This window comes from Lynx canadensis, chromosome E3 (genome assembly GCF_007474595.2).
Source record: "Lynx canadensis isolate LIC74 chromosome E3, mLynCan4.pri.v2, whole genome shotgun sequence".
Taxonomy (NCBI): Eukaryota; Metazoa; Chordata; class Mammalia; order Carnivora; family Felidae; genus Lynx; species Lynx canadensis.
The window spans coordinates 24,809,203-24,824,775 of NC_044318.1; the positions used below are offsets into that span (position 1 = coordinate 24,809,203).

General features: G+C 37.0%; 1 protein-coding gene across 1 annotated transcript in view; it reads right to left on the reverse strand.

Annotated features, from left to right (window-relative positions):
- The window catches only part of SEPTIN14 (septin 14), a 78,921-nt gene extending 64,453 nt beyond the window's left edge, over positions 1-14,468 (reverse strand). Inside the window, exons 1-2 of the mRNA XM_030301482.1 lie at positions 14,354-14,468; positions 13,330-13,525 (exon numbers count right to left, since the gene is read on the reverse strand). Of these exons, the coding sequence (XP_030157342.1) occupies positions 13,330-13,525; positions 14,354-14,444 (287 nt within the window). The 5' untranslated portion in view covers positions 14,445-14,468. The remainder of the gene's footprint in view (positions 1-13,329; positions 13,526-14,353) is intronic.
- Between the last annotated feature and the right edge of the window lie 1,105 nt (positions 14,469-15,573).

The following is a 15,573-nucleotide window of genomic DNA, read 5'->3' on the forward strand; positions in this document are numbered from 1 at the left end:
TCCAAGGGGTCCTTGGGCCACACAGGGAGAGGCAGTTCCCTGCTGGGAGGACATTTGCAGCAGTGCGGCCTCCACAAAGACAAAGGTCCCAGTGGACCCAAAGAATGGCCACATTTGCTGGTGTTGGAGCAAGGACATTAAGGGTGAAGTCTGGTGCCAGATGTGTGTTGTGATTTGCCATAATCCTTGAAACACTGTTGCTATATGATCACATGAACTTATTCTGGGGCGGGCTGGCACCTGGCCACAGTTGCTGGGCAGAGGCAGTGGCACAGTCTCATGAACATTCCTGGGGACAGACCAGCACCTGGCCATTGCTCAGCAAGACCCTCCCCCAGAGGGTGGGAGTGAGTCAAAGCTGCAGTCCCTCAGAAGTGAGGGGTTGGGAAACAGACCCATTGAGATAAAACTCAGGATGGAGGTGCCACCTGGCAGCCTGATGGCTTTGTCACAGACAGTGTAGAAGCAGGTGGTGGATGGAAGCCAGAGACAAAGGAGACGTGCTTGATTGCAGGTTGGGGAGAGCACAGAGTTCTGATAAGAGACACTGGGTAGCTGGGTGACTCCATTTTCACCCTCCGGAAAATTCACATACACACCCACAAGTGCCACAACAATCCACCCCAGTAAGCTAAGCAACGCCATCTAGTGGAGAACGGAGCCATTACATTAAGCCCTGCACAACTGGGCCAACTGCCCTCTTGAGGAACAGAAGTCTCTCCACCTGCTTAGTTTACAGACTATAAAGTGCTTCATAGTTTGACCTCTAGGGGAAACCGGATGTAATTTCAATTGTACTTGATTCTGTTCATTGGTCCATCTATTCAATTTCTTTTTCTTTTTCTTTTCTTTCTTATTCTTGTATATAGAAAGAGACACTATTTTTATTTTCCATATTTTTAAAAAGATTTTTAATTTTTTCCTACTATGTTTTTTACCTTTTTGTAAATTTTTTTTTTCAACGTTTATTTATTTTTGGGACAGAGAGAGACAGAGCATGAACGGGGGAGGGGCAGAGAGAGAGGGAGACACAGAATCAGAAACAGGCTCCAGGCTCTGAGCCATCAGCCCAGAGCCCAACGCGGGGCTCGAACTCACGGACCGCGAGATCGTGACCTGGCTGAAGTCGGACGCTTAACCGACTGCGCCACCCAGGCGCCCCTACCTTTTTGTAAATTTTTTAAATTCTATTTACTTCCATCATTTCATTTTATTTATTTTATTGTATCCATTTTTTCAAAATTTCAACCTATTTCCTTTTTTTGTCCTCTTTTTTCTTTTCTTTTTTCCCCCTTTTTTCTCTGATCTATCAAGTATTTTTCAACAAGACCAAAACATACCTAGGATCTATCATCCTTTATTTGATTTCTTTGTGTTGTTTTTAATCTCTTAATTTTAATTTTAATTTTTTTAATTTATTAATTCCTTTTTTCCTTCAAAATGATGAAAGGAAGAAATTTACCCCAAAAGAAAGAACAGGAATAAATAACAGCCAGGGACTTCATCAACACACATACAAGCAAGATGTCTGAAACAAAGTTTAGAATCATGATAATAAGAATACTATCTGGGGTTGAAAACAGACTAGAATCCCTTTCTGTGGAAAAAAAAGAAGTAAAATCTACTCAGGATGAAAATAAAATTATACTGCTATAACTGAGCTGTAATCTCGAATGGACACCACAGTGGCAAGGATGGATGAAACAAAGGAGCGAATCAGCAATACAGAGGACAAACTTATGGAGAATACTGAAACAGAAAAAAAGAGGGAGACTAATGCAAATGAGAATGAAATAAGAATTAGAGAACTCAGTGACTCATTAAAAAAGAATAACATCAGGGGCGCCTGGGTGGCGCAGTCGGTTAAGTGTCCGACTTCAGCCAGGTCACGATCTTGCGGTCCGTGAGTTCAAGCCCCGCGTTGGGCTCTGGGCTGATGGCTCAGAGCCTGGAGCCTGTTTCCGATTCTGTGTCTCCCTCTCTCTCTGCCCCTCCCCCGTTCATGCTCTGTCTCTCTCTGTCCCAAAAATAAATAAACGTTGAAAAAAAAATTTTTTTTAATAAAATAAAATTAAAAAAAAAAAAAAAGAATAACATCAGACTCATAAGGGCTCCAGAAGATGAAGAGAGAGAAATAGGGGTAGAAGGTTTACATGAGCAAATCATAGCAGAAAACTTTTTAACTTGGGGAAAGACATACACATGAAAATCCAGGAAGCACAGAGAACTCCCATTAGATTCAACAAAAACTGACCATCAACAAGGCATGTCATAGTCAAATTCACAAAATACTCAGGCAAGGAGAGAATCATGAAAGCAGCAAGGGAAAAAAAGTCCTTAACCTACAAGGGAAGACAGATCAGGTTTGCAGCAGACCTATCCACAGAAACTTGGCAGGCCAGAAAGGAGTGGCAGGATATATTCAATGTGCTGAATCAGAAAAACATGCAGCCAAGAATTCTTTATCCAGCAAGGCTGTCATTCAAAATAGAAGGAGAGATAAAAATTTTCCCAAACAAAAATTAAAGGAGTTTGTGACCATTAAACCAGCCTGGCCAGAAATTTTAAGGGGGACTCTCTGAGGGGAGAAAAAAATGAAAAAAAAAAATTACCAAAAGCAGCAAATACTAGAAAGGACCAGAGAATACCACCAGGAACATCAATTCTACAGGCAACATAATGGTATAAATTCATATCTTTCAGTACTCACTCTAAACGTCAATGGACTCAATGCTCCAATCAAAAGACATAGGGTAACAGAATGGATAAGAAAACAATATCCATCTATATGCTGTTTACAAGATACCCACGTTAGACCTAAAAACAGCTTCAGATTGAAAATAAGGGGATGGAGAACCATCTATCATGCTAATGGTCAACAAAAGAAATCTGGAGTGGCCATACTTGTATCAGGCAATCTAGATTTTAAAATAAAGACTGTAACATGAGGGGCGCCCGGGTGGCTCAGTCGGTTAAGCGTCCGCCTTCAGCTCAGGTCACGATCTCGTGGTCCATGAGTTCAAGCCCCACGTCAGGCTCTGAGCTGATGGCTCAGAGCCTGGAGCCTGTTTCAGATTCTGTGTCTCCCTCTCTCTCTTCCCCTCCCCCATTCATGCTCTGTCTCTCTCTGTCTCAAAAATAAATAAACGTTTTAAAAAAAAGACTGTAACATGAGATGAAGAAAGGCATTATATCATAATTAATGGGTCTATCCACCAAGAAGACCTATCAATTGTAAACATTTATGCTCCAAATGTGAAAGCATCCAAATATATAAATCAATTATTCACAAACATAAAGAAACTCATTGATAATAATACCATAATTGTAGGGGACTTCACACCACACTTATAGCAATGGACAGATCATCTAAACAGAAAATCAACAAGAAAACAATGAATGACATTGTTTGGCTTTGAATGACACACTGAACCAGATGGACTTAACAGATATATACAGAACATTTCATCCTACAGCAGTGAAATACAAATTATTCTCCAGTGCACATGGAACATTCTCCAGAATAGGTCACATACTGGGAGACAAAGCAGCCCTCAACAAGTACAAAGAGATCAAGATCATACCGTGCATATTTTCAGACCACAATGCTATGAAACTTGAAATCACCCACAGGAAAAAATTTGGAAAGATAACAAATACTTGGAGACTAAAGAACATCCTACTAAAGAATGAATGGGCTAACCAAGAAGTCAAAGAGGGAATTAAAAAGTACATGGAAGCCAATGAAAATGATAACACCACAGCCTCAAACCTCTGGGATGTAGCAAAGGCTGTCATAAGAGGGAAATATATAGCAATCCAGGCCTTCCTAAAGAAGGAAGAAAGGCCTCAGATACATAACCTAAACTTACACCAGAAGAGCTGGAAAAAGAACAGCAAATAAAACCTAAAATCAGCAGAAGACAAGAAAAAAAAGATTAGAACATAAATCAATGCTATCAAAACCAAACAAAGAAACAAACTAAAAAAAACAACAACAATAGAACAGATAAATAAAACCAGGAGCTGGTTCTTTGAAAGAATTAACACAACTGATAACCCCCTAGCCAGTTCGACCCCAAAAAAATGAGAAGGAAAAGACCCAAATAAATAAAATCAAGAATGAAAGAGATCACAACCAACTCTGCAGAAATACAAACAATAATAAGATAATATTATCAGCAATTATACACCAATAAAGTGGGCAATCTGGAAGAAATGGACAAATTCCTACCAAAACTAAAACAGGAAGAAATAGAAAATTTGAACAGACCCATAACCAGCAAAGAAATCAAAATAATATTCAAAAATCTCCCAACAAAGAAGAGTCCAGGACAGAATAGCTTTCCAGGGGAATTCTACAAAACATTTAAAGAATTAACACCTATTCTTTTGAAGCTGTTCCAAAAAATAGAAATGAAAGGAAATCTTCCAAACTCATTCTATGAAGCCAGAATTACATTCATTCCAAAACCAGACAGAGCCCCCATTAAAAGGACAACTACAGACCAATTTCCCTGATGAACATGGATGCAAAAATCCTCAACAAGATACTAGCCAACCGGATCCAACAATACATTAAAAGAATTATTCACCACGACCAAGTGGGGTTTATACATGGGATGCAGGGCTGGTTCAATATCCACAAAACAATAAATATGATACATCACATCAATTTAAAAAAAAAGGACAAGAAGCACATGATCCTTTCAATATATCCAGATAAAGCATTTGACAAAATATAGCATTCTTTCTTGATAAAAACCCTCAAGAAAATAGGGATAGAAGTATCATACCTCAAGATCATAAAAGCCATATATGAAAGATCCACGGCTAATATCATCCTAATGGGGAAAAACTGACAGCTTTCCCCTAAGGTCAGGAACAAGACAGGGATGTCCACTCTTACCACTGTTATTCAACATAATATTGGAAGTCTTAGTCTCAGCAATCAGACAACACAAAGGAATTAAAGGCATCCAGATCAGCCAGGAGGAAGCCAAATTTTCACTCTTAACAGATGACATACTACTCTATATGGAAAATCCAAAAGATTCCACCAAAAACTGCTTGAACTGATCCATGAATTCAGCAAAATTGCAGGATATAAAATCAATGCACAGAAGTCGGTTGCATTCCTATACACCAACAATGAAGCAACAGAAAGAGAAATCAAGGAATCTATCCCATTAACAATTGCACCAAAACCATAAAATACCTAGGAATAAACCTAACCAAAGAGATGAAAAATCTATGTACTGAAAACTATAGAAAGCTTGTGAAAGAAATTGAAGAAGACACAAAAAAATGGAAAAAGATTCCATGCTCCTGGATAGGGAGAATAAACGTTGTTAAAATGTTGATACTACCCAAAGCAATCTACATAGTCAATGCAATATCTATCAAAATAACACCAGCATTCTTCACAGAGTTAGAGCAAACAATCCTAAAATTTGTATGGAACCAGAAAAGACCCTGGATAGCCAAAGCAATCTTGAAAAATAAAACCGAAGCTGGAGACATCACACTCCAGGACTTGAAGATGTATTACAAAGCTGTAATCGTCAAGACAGTATGGTACTGATACAAGAACAGACACTCAGATCAATGGAACAGAATAGAGAACCCAGAAATGGACCCACAAATGTATGGCCAACTAATCTTTGACAAAGCAGGATAGAATGTCCATTGGGATAAAGACAGTCTCTTCAGCAAGTGGTGCTGGGTAAACTGGACAGCAACATACAGAAAAATAAATCTGGACCACTTTCTTACATCCTACATAAAAATAAATTCAAAATGGATGAAAGATAAACGTAAGACAGAAAGCCATCAAAATCCTTGAGGGAAAAGCAGGCAAAAACCTCTTTAACCTTGGTCACAGCAACTTCTTACTCAGCATGTCTCCAGAGGCTAGGGAAAGAAAAGGAAAACTGAACTACTGGGACCTCATCAAAATAAAAAGCTTTTGCACAGCAAAGGAAACCATCAGCAAACCTAAAACGCAACCAACAGAACGGGAGAAGATATTATCAAATGACATATCAGGTAAAGGGTTAGTATCCAAAATCTATAAAGAACTTACAAACTCAGCACTCAAAAAATTCAAATAATCCAGAGAAGAAATGGATAAAAGACATAAATAGACACTTCTCCAAAGAAGACATCCAGATGGCCAGCTAACACATGAAAAGATGCTCAACATCACTCATTATCAGAGAAATACAAATCAAAACCACAATGAGATACCACCTCATACCTGTCAGAATGGCTAACATTAACAACTCAGGCAAAAACAGATGTTGGCGAGGATGCAGAGAAAGAGGATCTCTTTTGCATTGCTGGTGCAGCCACTCAGGAAAACAGTATGGAGGTTCCTCAAATAGTTAAAAATAGAACTACCCTATGACCGAGCAATTGCACTACTAGGTATTTATCCAAGGGATACAGATGTGATGTTTTGAAGGGGCACATGCACCCCAATGTTTATAGCAGCACCATCGACAATAGTCAAAGTATGGAAAGAGCCCAAATGTCCATGGACGGATGAATGGATAAAGAAGATAGATGATAGATAGATAGATAGATAGATAGATACACACACATATATATATACATACACACACACACAGACAATGGAGTATTACTTGGCAATCAAAAAGAATGAAACCTTGCCATTTGCAACTACATGGATGGAATTAGAGGATATTATGCTAAGTGAAATTAGTCAGAGAAAGACAAATATCATATGACTTCCCTCATATAAGGAATTTGAGACACAAAACAGATGAACATAAGGGAAGGGAAGCAAAAATAATATAAAAACAGGGAGGGGCCAAAATAGGGGGTTTCTGGAGGGGTTGTGTGAGGGGGGGATGGGCTAAATGGGTAAGGAGCATTAAGGAATCTACTTCTGAAATTATTATTTTACTATATGCTAACTTGGATGTAAATTTAAAAATTAATTAATTAATTTAAACAATAAAATAAATGTTAAAAAGTGAATAATCTACTACATTTACTATATATTCACCTTTCTAGTGAGATTTATTCTTTCACATGTTTTCTTGTTCTTAGTTAACACCCTTTCTTTTCAACTTAAAAAAAAATCCCATTAATACTTCCTGTAAGGCTGGTTTAGTGCTGATAAACTCCAGCTCTTCTTGCCTGGAAAACTGTTTCTCTCTCCTTCAATTCTGAATATATTCTTGGTTAGGAGTTTTTTTCAGTATTTTGAATATGTCATTCCACTTTCCTCTGACCTGCAAATTTTGTGCTGAAAAATCTATTAGTCTTACGGGGATTCTCTTTTACCCCAAAAGTTATTTTTCTCTAGCATAATGTATAAGCTTGTCAAATCACTATGTTGTGCACCTGACACTAATGTAACATTGTGTTTCAACTATGCTTCAATAAAAAAGTTGTTTTCCTTTTTTTTTTTTTTTAAAAGAGAGAACTACAGGGAAATATCCCTGATGAATAAGGCTACAAAAATTCTCAACAAAATACTAGCAGAAAGAATTCAACAATACATTAAAAAATCATTCACCATGATCAAGTGGGATTTATACCTGGGTTGCAAGGGTGATCCAATATTCACAAATCAATGAATGTGATACATCACATAAATAGAACAAAGGATAAGAACCGTATGATCCGTATGATCATTTCAATAGAAAAGAAAAACCATCTGACAAAGTACAACATCCATTCATGATAAAAACCCTCAACAAAGCAGGTTTGGAGGAAGCTTACCTCAACATAGTAAAGGCCTTATATGGAAAACCCACAGTGAATATCAAAGGCGATATTTAAAAATGGAGAGGTTATCCTCTAAGGACAGGAAAAATACAAAGATGTCCATCCCCAAACTTTTTTCAACATAGTACTAGAAGTCTTAACCATAGCAATTAGACAACAAAAAGAAATAAAAGGCATACAAATTAGTCAGGAAGAAGTAAAACTTTCAGTATTTGAAGATAATATGACTGTATATAGAAAACTCATAAGACTCCATTAAAAAACTGCACAAACTGATAAATGAATTTAGTAAAGTTGCAGAATACGAAGTCAATACATAAATCTGTTGCATTTCTAGATAGCCCTAATGAAGCTATCATTACAGAACAGAAAGAGAAACTAAGGACTCAATCCCATGTACAATTGCACCAAACACAATAAGATAACTAGTAAGAGACCTAAACAAAGAGGTGAAAGACCTGTATTCTGAAAACTATTTAAACACTGATGAAAGAAATTGAAGATGACACCAAGAAATGGAAAGATATACCATGCTCATGGATCAAAAGAACAAATATTGCTAAATGTCTATACTACCCAAAGCAAGTTACACATTTAACTAAATCCCTAAAAAAAATACCAACAGCATTTTTCACAGAACTAAAACAAACAATTCTAAATTTTATATGGAACCATAAAAGACCCCAAATTCCCAAAGCAATCTTGAAAAAGAAAAACAGGGGCACTTGGGTGGCTCAGTCAGTGAAGCATCTGACTCTTGAGTTCAGATCAGGTCATGATCTCATGGTCATGGGATTGAGCCCTGCCTCAGGCTGTGAGCTGACAGCACAGAGCCTACTTGGGAGTCTCTCTCTCCCTCTCTCTCTGCCCCTCACCCACTTCTGTATACGTGCTCTCTCTCTCTCACTCACTCACTCTCTCTCTCAAAATAAATAAATAAACATAAAAAGAGAAAGAAAAGCTGGAGACATCACAACTCCACATTTCAAGTTATATTACAAAGCTGTAGTAATCAAAACAATATGGTACTGGTACAAATATTGATATGTAGATCAATAGAACAGAATAGAAAACCCAGTAATAAACCCACATCTATATAGTCAATTAATCTTTGACAAAGCAGGAAAGAATATCTCATGGGAAAAGGACAGTCCTTTCAACAAATGGTATTGGGAAAACGGCTCAGCTACATGAAAGAGAAAGAAACTGGACCATTTCTTACACCATACATAAAAACAAATTTAAAATGGATTAAAGACCTAAATTCGAGTCCTAAAACAATAAAAATCATAGAAGTGAACACAGGAAGTAACCTCTTTGACATCAGCTGTAGCAACCTTTTTTTCAGTAAGTCCCCTGAGGCAAGGGAAACAAAATAAAAAATAAACCATTGCAACTACATGAGAATAAAAAGCTTCTGCCCACCAAAGGAAACAGGCAACAAAACTAAAAGGCAACCTGCGGAATGGGAGAAGATAGTTGCAAATTACATATGTGATAAAGGGTTAGTATCCAAACTGTATAAAGAACTTATAAAATGCAACATCCAAAAAACAAATAATCTAATTTTAAAATGGGTAGAAGGGGTGGGGCACCTGGGTGGCTCAGTAGGTTAACCGTCTGACTTCAGCTCAGGTCATGATCTCACAGTTCGTAGGTTCGAGCCTTGCATCAGGCTCTGTTCTGACAGGTCAGAGCCTGGAGCCTACTTTGGATTCTGTGTCTCCCTCTCTCTCTCTGGCCCTCACCTGCTCACACTCTGTCTCTCTCTCTCTTTCAAAACTAAATAAACATTTTTTAAAAATTAAAAATGGAAGAAGACATAGACATTTCTTCAAAGAAGACATCCAGATGGTCAACGGACACATGAAAAGATGTTCATCATCACTTACCATCAGGGAAATGCAAATCAAACCTACAATGCGGTATCACCTCACACCTGTCAGAAAGGCTAAAATTAACAGCACAAGAAACAACAGGTGTTGGCAAAGATGTAGAGTAAAAGAACACTCATGCACTGTTGGTGCAAATGAAAACTGAGGCAGCCACTCTGGAAAACAATATGAAGTTTTGTTTGTCAAAAAGTTAAAAATAGAACTAGCCTAAGATCCAGCATTTGCACTACTGGGTATTTAAGCAAAGAATACAAAAACACTAATTCAAGGAGCTATATGTACCCCTATAATTATAGCAGCATTGTTTACAATAGCCAAGATATGGAAGTAGCCCAAGTGTCCATAGATTGATGGATAAAGAAGAGGCATATATATCATATATATATTATTCATATATGCATTCATATATTTTTATGCTGAATAAAAAATATATATGTAATTCCATATAATGTATGGAATATATTATATATTTATTATATACTATATATGGAATATTATGTATTATATATGGAATATTATTCAGCATAAAAATAATGAAATCTTGCCATTTTCGATAAGATAGAGGGAGCTAGGGAGTATAATGCTAAGCGAAATAAGACAGAGAAAGACAAATACCATATGATTTCACTCATATGTGGAATTTAAGAAACAAAACAAAGGGGAAAAAACTGGGTATTGTTTGGAAGTGTGGAATCATAATATTGTACACCTCAAACTAATATAATACTGTACGTTAACTAACTAGAATTAAAATAAAAATTTAAAAACCCAACATCTACAAATTAAATTTCCTGTCTTTTGTGGACACAGCTCATAGTGCCCCAAAACAATTACAAAGTAACATCAGAGATCTCTGATCATAACAATATATAATCATGAAAAATTTTAAATATTGCAAAGTTACCAAATGTGACACAGAGACACAAAGTCATCAAATGCTCTTGGAAAAGCCAGGCTGATAGACTTGTTTTACACAGAGCTGCAATAAACTTTCAATTTGTAAAAAAAATACATAAAAAGAAAAATATCTGACAAGCACAATAAAGTAAGTCTAGTAAAATCAGGTATTCTTGTACAAATAAGGAGGTTAAATAAGTAATCAAAAATTTACCAACACAGAAAACTCAGGCTTCAGTATTGAATTCTAATAAACACTTAAAGAAGAATTGACACCAATACTTAAAATCTTCCAAAAGGATTAAAGAAAAGGGAAAATTTCCAACTCTTTTGAAGGCCAGAATTATCCTGATATAAAAAAAAATTACAGATAAATATCCCTAATAAACACAGATGCAAAATCTTCAACAAAATACTTAGCAACGTGAATTCAACAGCAAATTAAAAGGATCATACACAATGAGTAGGTGGGATTTATCCTCAGAATGCAAGGATTATTCAATGTAAGTAAGTTGATTTATAAACACCACATTGATTGAAAAAGAAAAATTACATAACTATTTCAATAGTTGCAGAACAGATACTTGATGTAATTTAACACCTTTTCATCATTTAAAAAAATAGCAAAACTCTTGAAACTATGTATAAAAGAATTTATGTCAACACAATAAAAGCTATATATGAAAAGCCCATGGCTAACCTCTAAATTGTTGACTTTATGGGCATTGAATTGTTTGTTGTATTCTTATCTTTTTAATATTTGTAAAATCCGTAATAATGTCTTCTTTCTTATTCCTGATGTTGGTGGTATTTGGCTTCTCATCTATTTTTCTTGCTCAGTCTAGTTAAAGGTTTTCAATTTATTGATTTTCTGACATTTTTTCTGTTTTCATCAATTTCTGCTGTAGTATGGGTTTTCCTTTCTTTTTCTTGCTTTAGGGTAAATTTGTTCTTATTTGGCTAGTTTCTTAACATTGAAATTTATAATACTTGAGATTGTCATTTTTTCTAACATAAGTATCTTATGCTATTAATTTCCCTAGGTGGCTTAGTCGGTTGAGCATCCAACTTTGGCTCAGGTCATGATCTCATGGTTCGTGGGTTCGAGCCCCACATCGGGCTCTGTGCTGACAGCTCAGAGCCTGGAGCCTGCTTCAGTTTCTGTGTCTTCCTCTCTCTCTGACCTTCCCCCACTCACTCACTCTCTCTCTCTCTCAAAAATAAACAGTAAAATTTTTTTTTTAATTTCCCTCTAAGTAAAACTCCTGTGGCATTCCTATAGCTTGTTTTTAATTGCAGTAAGATTGCTTAATGGATATCTACTCTCATAACAAGTTTTTGAATGTAATATAAAGTACTGTTACATATACTGTTAAATCTTCTGTTGCACAGCAGATCTCATCTTGCATGATTAAAACGTTATCCATTGAACAAGAACTCTTAATTCCTCCTTCTCCCCAACCATTGGCAAACATTTTACACTCTTCTTCTATGAGTTTGGTGAGGGGTTGTGATCATGAAAAGGAAATGTCTTGGGGCACCTGGATGGCTCAGTCGGTTGAGTGTCCGACTTCAGCTCAGGTCATGATCTCACGGTCTGTGAGTTTGAGCCCTGCATTGGGCTCTGTGCTGACAACTCAGAGCCTGGAGCCTGCTTCAGATTCTGTGTGTCCCTCTCTCTCTGCTCCTCCCCCGCTCATGCTGTCTCTCTCTCTATCTCTCTCTGTCAAAAATAAATAAACATTAAAAAAATTTTTATAAGAAAGGGAAATGTCTAAGGCCCATGGGAATCAGACCACAATTTGAATAGAAAAGTGATTAGGGGCGCCTGGGTGGCGCAGTCGGTTAAGCGTCCGACTTCAGCCAGGTCACGATCTCGCGGTCCATGAGTTCGAGCCCCGCTTCAGGCTCTGGGCTGATGGCTCAGAGCCTGGAGCCTGTTTCCGATTCTGTGTCTCCCTCTCTCTGTGGCCCTCCCCCGTTCATGCTCTGTCTCTCTCTGTCCCAAAAATAAATAAACGTTGAAAAAAAAATTAAAAAAAAAAGAAAAGTGATTACATAGGATGTTTGTTTCAGAATTATCTATTAACCTGTTCATAAATGTTTTATGCATTTTTATATTATACATAATATAGTTTAAGGATACTTGTTCTGTATTATTTCAAATGTATATTAATTATTATAAAAATTCAACATAAGGTCTGAGAGTACACTTACTAAACTTACAATAGTGGCTATTTTTGGAAAAAGAAAAGGCTCTAAGTACTTACATTTGGCTAAGTGGGTTTTCATTTCATCTGGATCGTTTAAATTTTTACAGAAATAAATTTACTTATAACTTGGGTAAGTGATTTTAAAAATGAGAATAGCCAACAAGTAAATAAATGGGGAAAATCTATTTGAAAAATTTATAGGAATCAACCTTATATATAGGATATCTATATCGATATTGATATAGATATATAAGGATATACCCTTATATAAAGATTCAATGGTGAGAATCAGATGGATATGTCTGCATCCTAATCTATAAAACCAGTAAATTTAATCTTATTGGGAAAAAAAAGAGTGTTTGTATAAACAAGATCATCCTGGATTTTCTGGATACATCTTAGTTCAAACAACAAATGTCCTTAAAAGAGACATAAGGAGAGCAGAGAAGCCTATATAAAGGTGGAGGCAGATGGGAGTGATATAGCCAGAGGAAATGTCAGTAAAGAAGGTAAATTCCTTGAAAGAATAAAATCTTTTGTAATTAAAATAAGAAAACACTAACCTGGCTTCTTTGTTTATTTGATCACCGTATCCCACTGTTTTCACAACAGTTAATTTCAATTGAACATTACTTTCCTGAAGTTCATATGTCTGAATTTTAAGTCCAACATTTGAGTAAAAATGTGAGGATTTTTTGTCTTTCAAATTAGTATTGAATAATGTGTCGATGAGTGTTGATTTTCCAATTCCAGTTTCCCCTGTAATAAACATAGATACATTATCTAGGGACATAAAATGGCTAAGAAGAAGTAACGCTTAACCCAAATACATCAATGACTATAATGTCCTTTAAAGTATACATGTTTAGGGGCTCCTGAATGGCTCAGTTGGTTGAGTGTCCAACTTCAGTTCAGGTCATGATCTCACAGTTCATGGGTTCAAACCCCACACTGGGATCTATGCTGACAGCTCAGAACCTGTAGCTTGCTTCAGATTCTGTCTCCTTCTCTCTCTGCCCCTTCCCCTGCTTATGTGTGTGCACTCTCTCTCTCTTTCAAAAATAAATAAATAAATAAAATGCATTTTAAAAATCTTGTGAATAAAAATGAGGTATACATGTTTCTCTTGACTCTCTCAGTCATTAATATAATATAGAAAAAATATACACGAAAACATATCAGATTTTGAAGAGCACTGAAACATCCAAAGAAAATAAAAGTCTAGGGACACCTGGGTGGCTCAGTCACTTAAGCATCCAACTTTTGGTTTCAGCTCAGGTCATGATCTCATGATTCATGGATTCTAGCCCCACATTGGCCTCTGTACTGACAGTGTGGAGCCTGCTTGAGATTCTCTCTCTCCATCTCTCTCTGTCCCCCCCCCACTCTGTCTCTCTCTCTCTCAAAAACAAATAAAAATTTATTTGTATAAAAAGTCTAAGTAATGTGACTAACATGATGGGAACAAATACAGATAGAAGGACATGGTCTTGAATTAGCAGCACCAGTGTTACACTACTTTAGATAAGTTGAAGTAAGCATTTGAGAAAATTAAGTACTAATTCAGATGAGGAATCAGGCACTTACCCACACAGAGAATATTAAAAGAAAATCCTTGTTGAATAGATTGGTTTACCAACTGATGAGGCAAACATTCAAAACCAAAATGACCAAGCATTGTTAAGCAACGGACACTATCTCCTCTTTGCTTAAAAACACAAAAATAAAACAATTAATTAAAATTAGTAATATCATTTGAAAAAATAATTTTAATAATAGGTTTAAGAAATTAGAATTATCATTTGATTATCATAACTCAGACAAGATTTGAATTAAGTAAATTTGTGAGCAAGTAAGTCTTGTCCAGACACATAGTTTTTGCTTTCAATTTTAAAAATAGTAAATCTGGAGGAGGGAGAGGAAGATGGCAGCAAAGTAGGAGGACCCTAGCCTCATCTTGTCTCTTGAACACAAATAGATAACTATAAAATCATCCTAAATACTCCAGAAATCAATCTGAAGACAGACAGATCAAACTCCACAACGAAGGGAGAGAAGAGGTCACATCAAAGAAAGTATGAAGTGCAGAGAAGTGGTATAGGGGAGAAAAAGATTATGGGTGCTTCAGAAAGGAGGGAGCCAACATCAGAGAGAAGGGTGAGAAAGAGAGGAGCACAAAGGGGAACACCCAAGGAGAATATTTTACATAAGTCATTGGTTTGGAAAACTAGAGGGGCTGAATTTCATGAGTTCTTGCAACCAATGGTGCTTAAAGCCTGGAGTTTTAAAGGTGAGCTGGCTTGTCTGGGAGAGAGCCCAAAGGGCATTTTTCTGCTCCTGGATATAAGGCAGGCAAACAACCCAGGGGCAGATCCCATGGAAACAGAACTCCAAAGAATGCCTGGGCACATAGTGGGGAAAGTATTTGCTCTTCTCTGAGCATCATTCACAGATGCCTCTGTGGGAACATAAGAGCTACCTGGCACCATTTCAGTCCCCTGCCCCTTAGCATAAACAAAGAGCCACCTGTGGAAGCAGTGCAGTGCCCACACTAACTTGCTTGCACAAAGCCCACTCCCTGCACTCTGATGGGACTGCCCTTCTCATTCAAGCTCGCCTCAAGCACAATGGGGTGGACCCCTCCCTTAGAAGGCAAGTACAAACCCCTGTCCACATCACGTCTCCTGACCAGAGAATTTTATGGGCACTTAGTTCTGGTGGAGGTAATGTCAGGTCTCATTTCATAAGCAGACCAGAACACACCTAATTAAAACTCACAACATTTAGGCCAGGGACCAAACAATGCC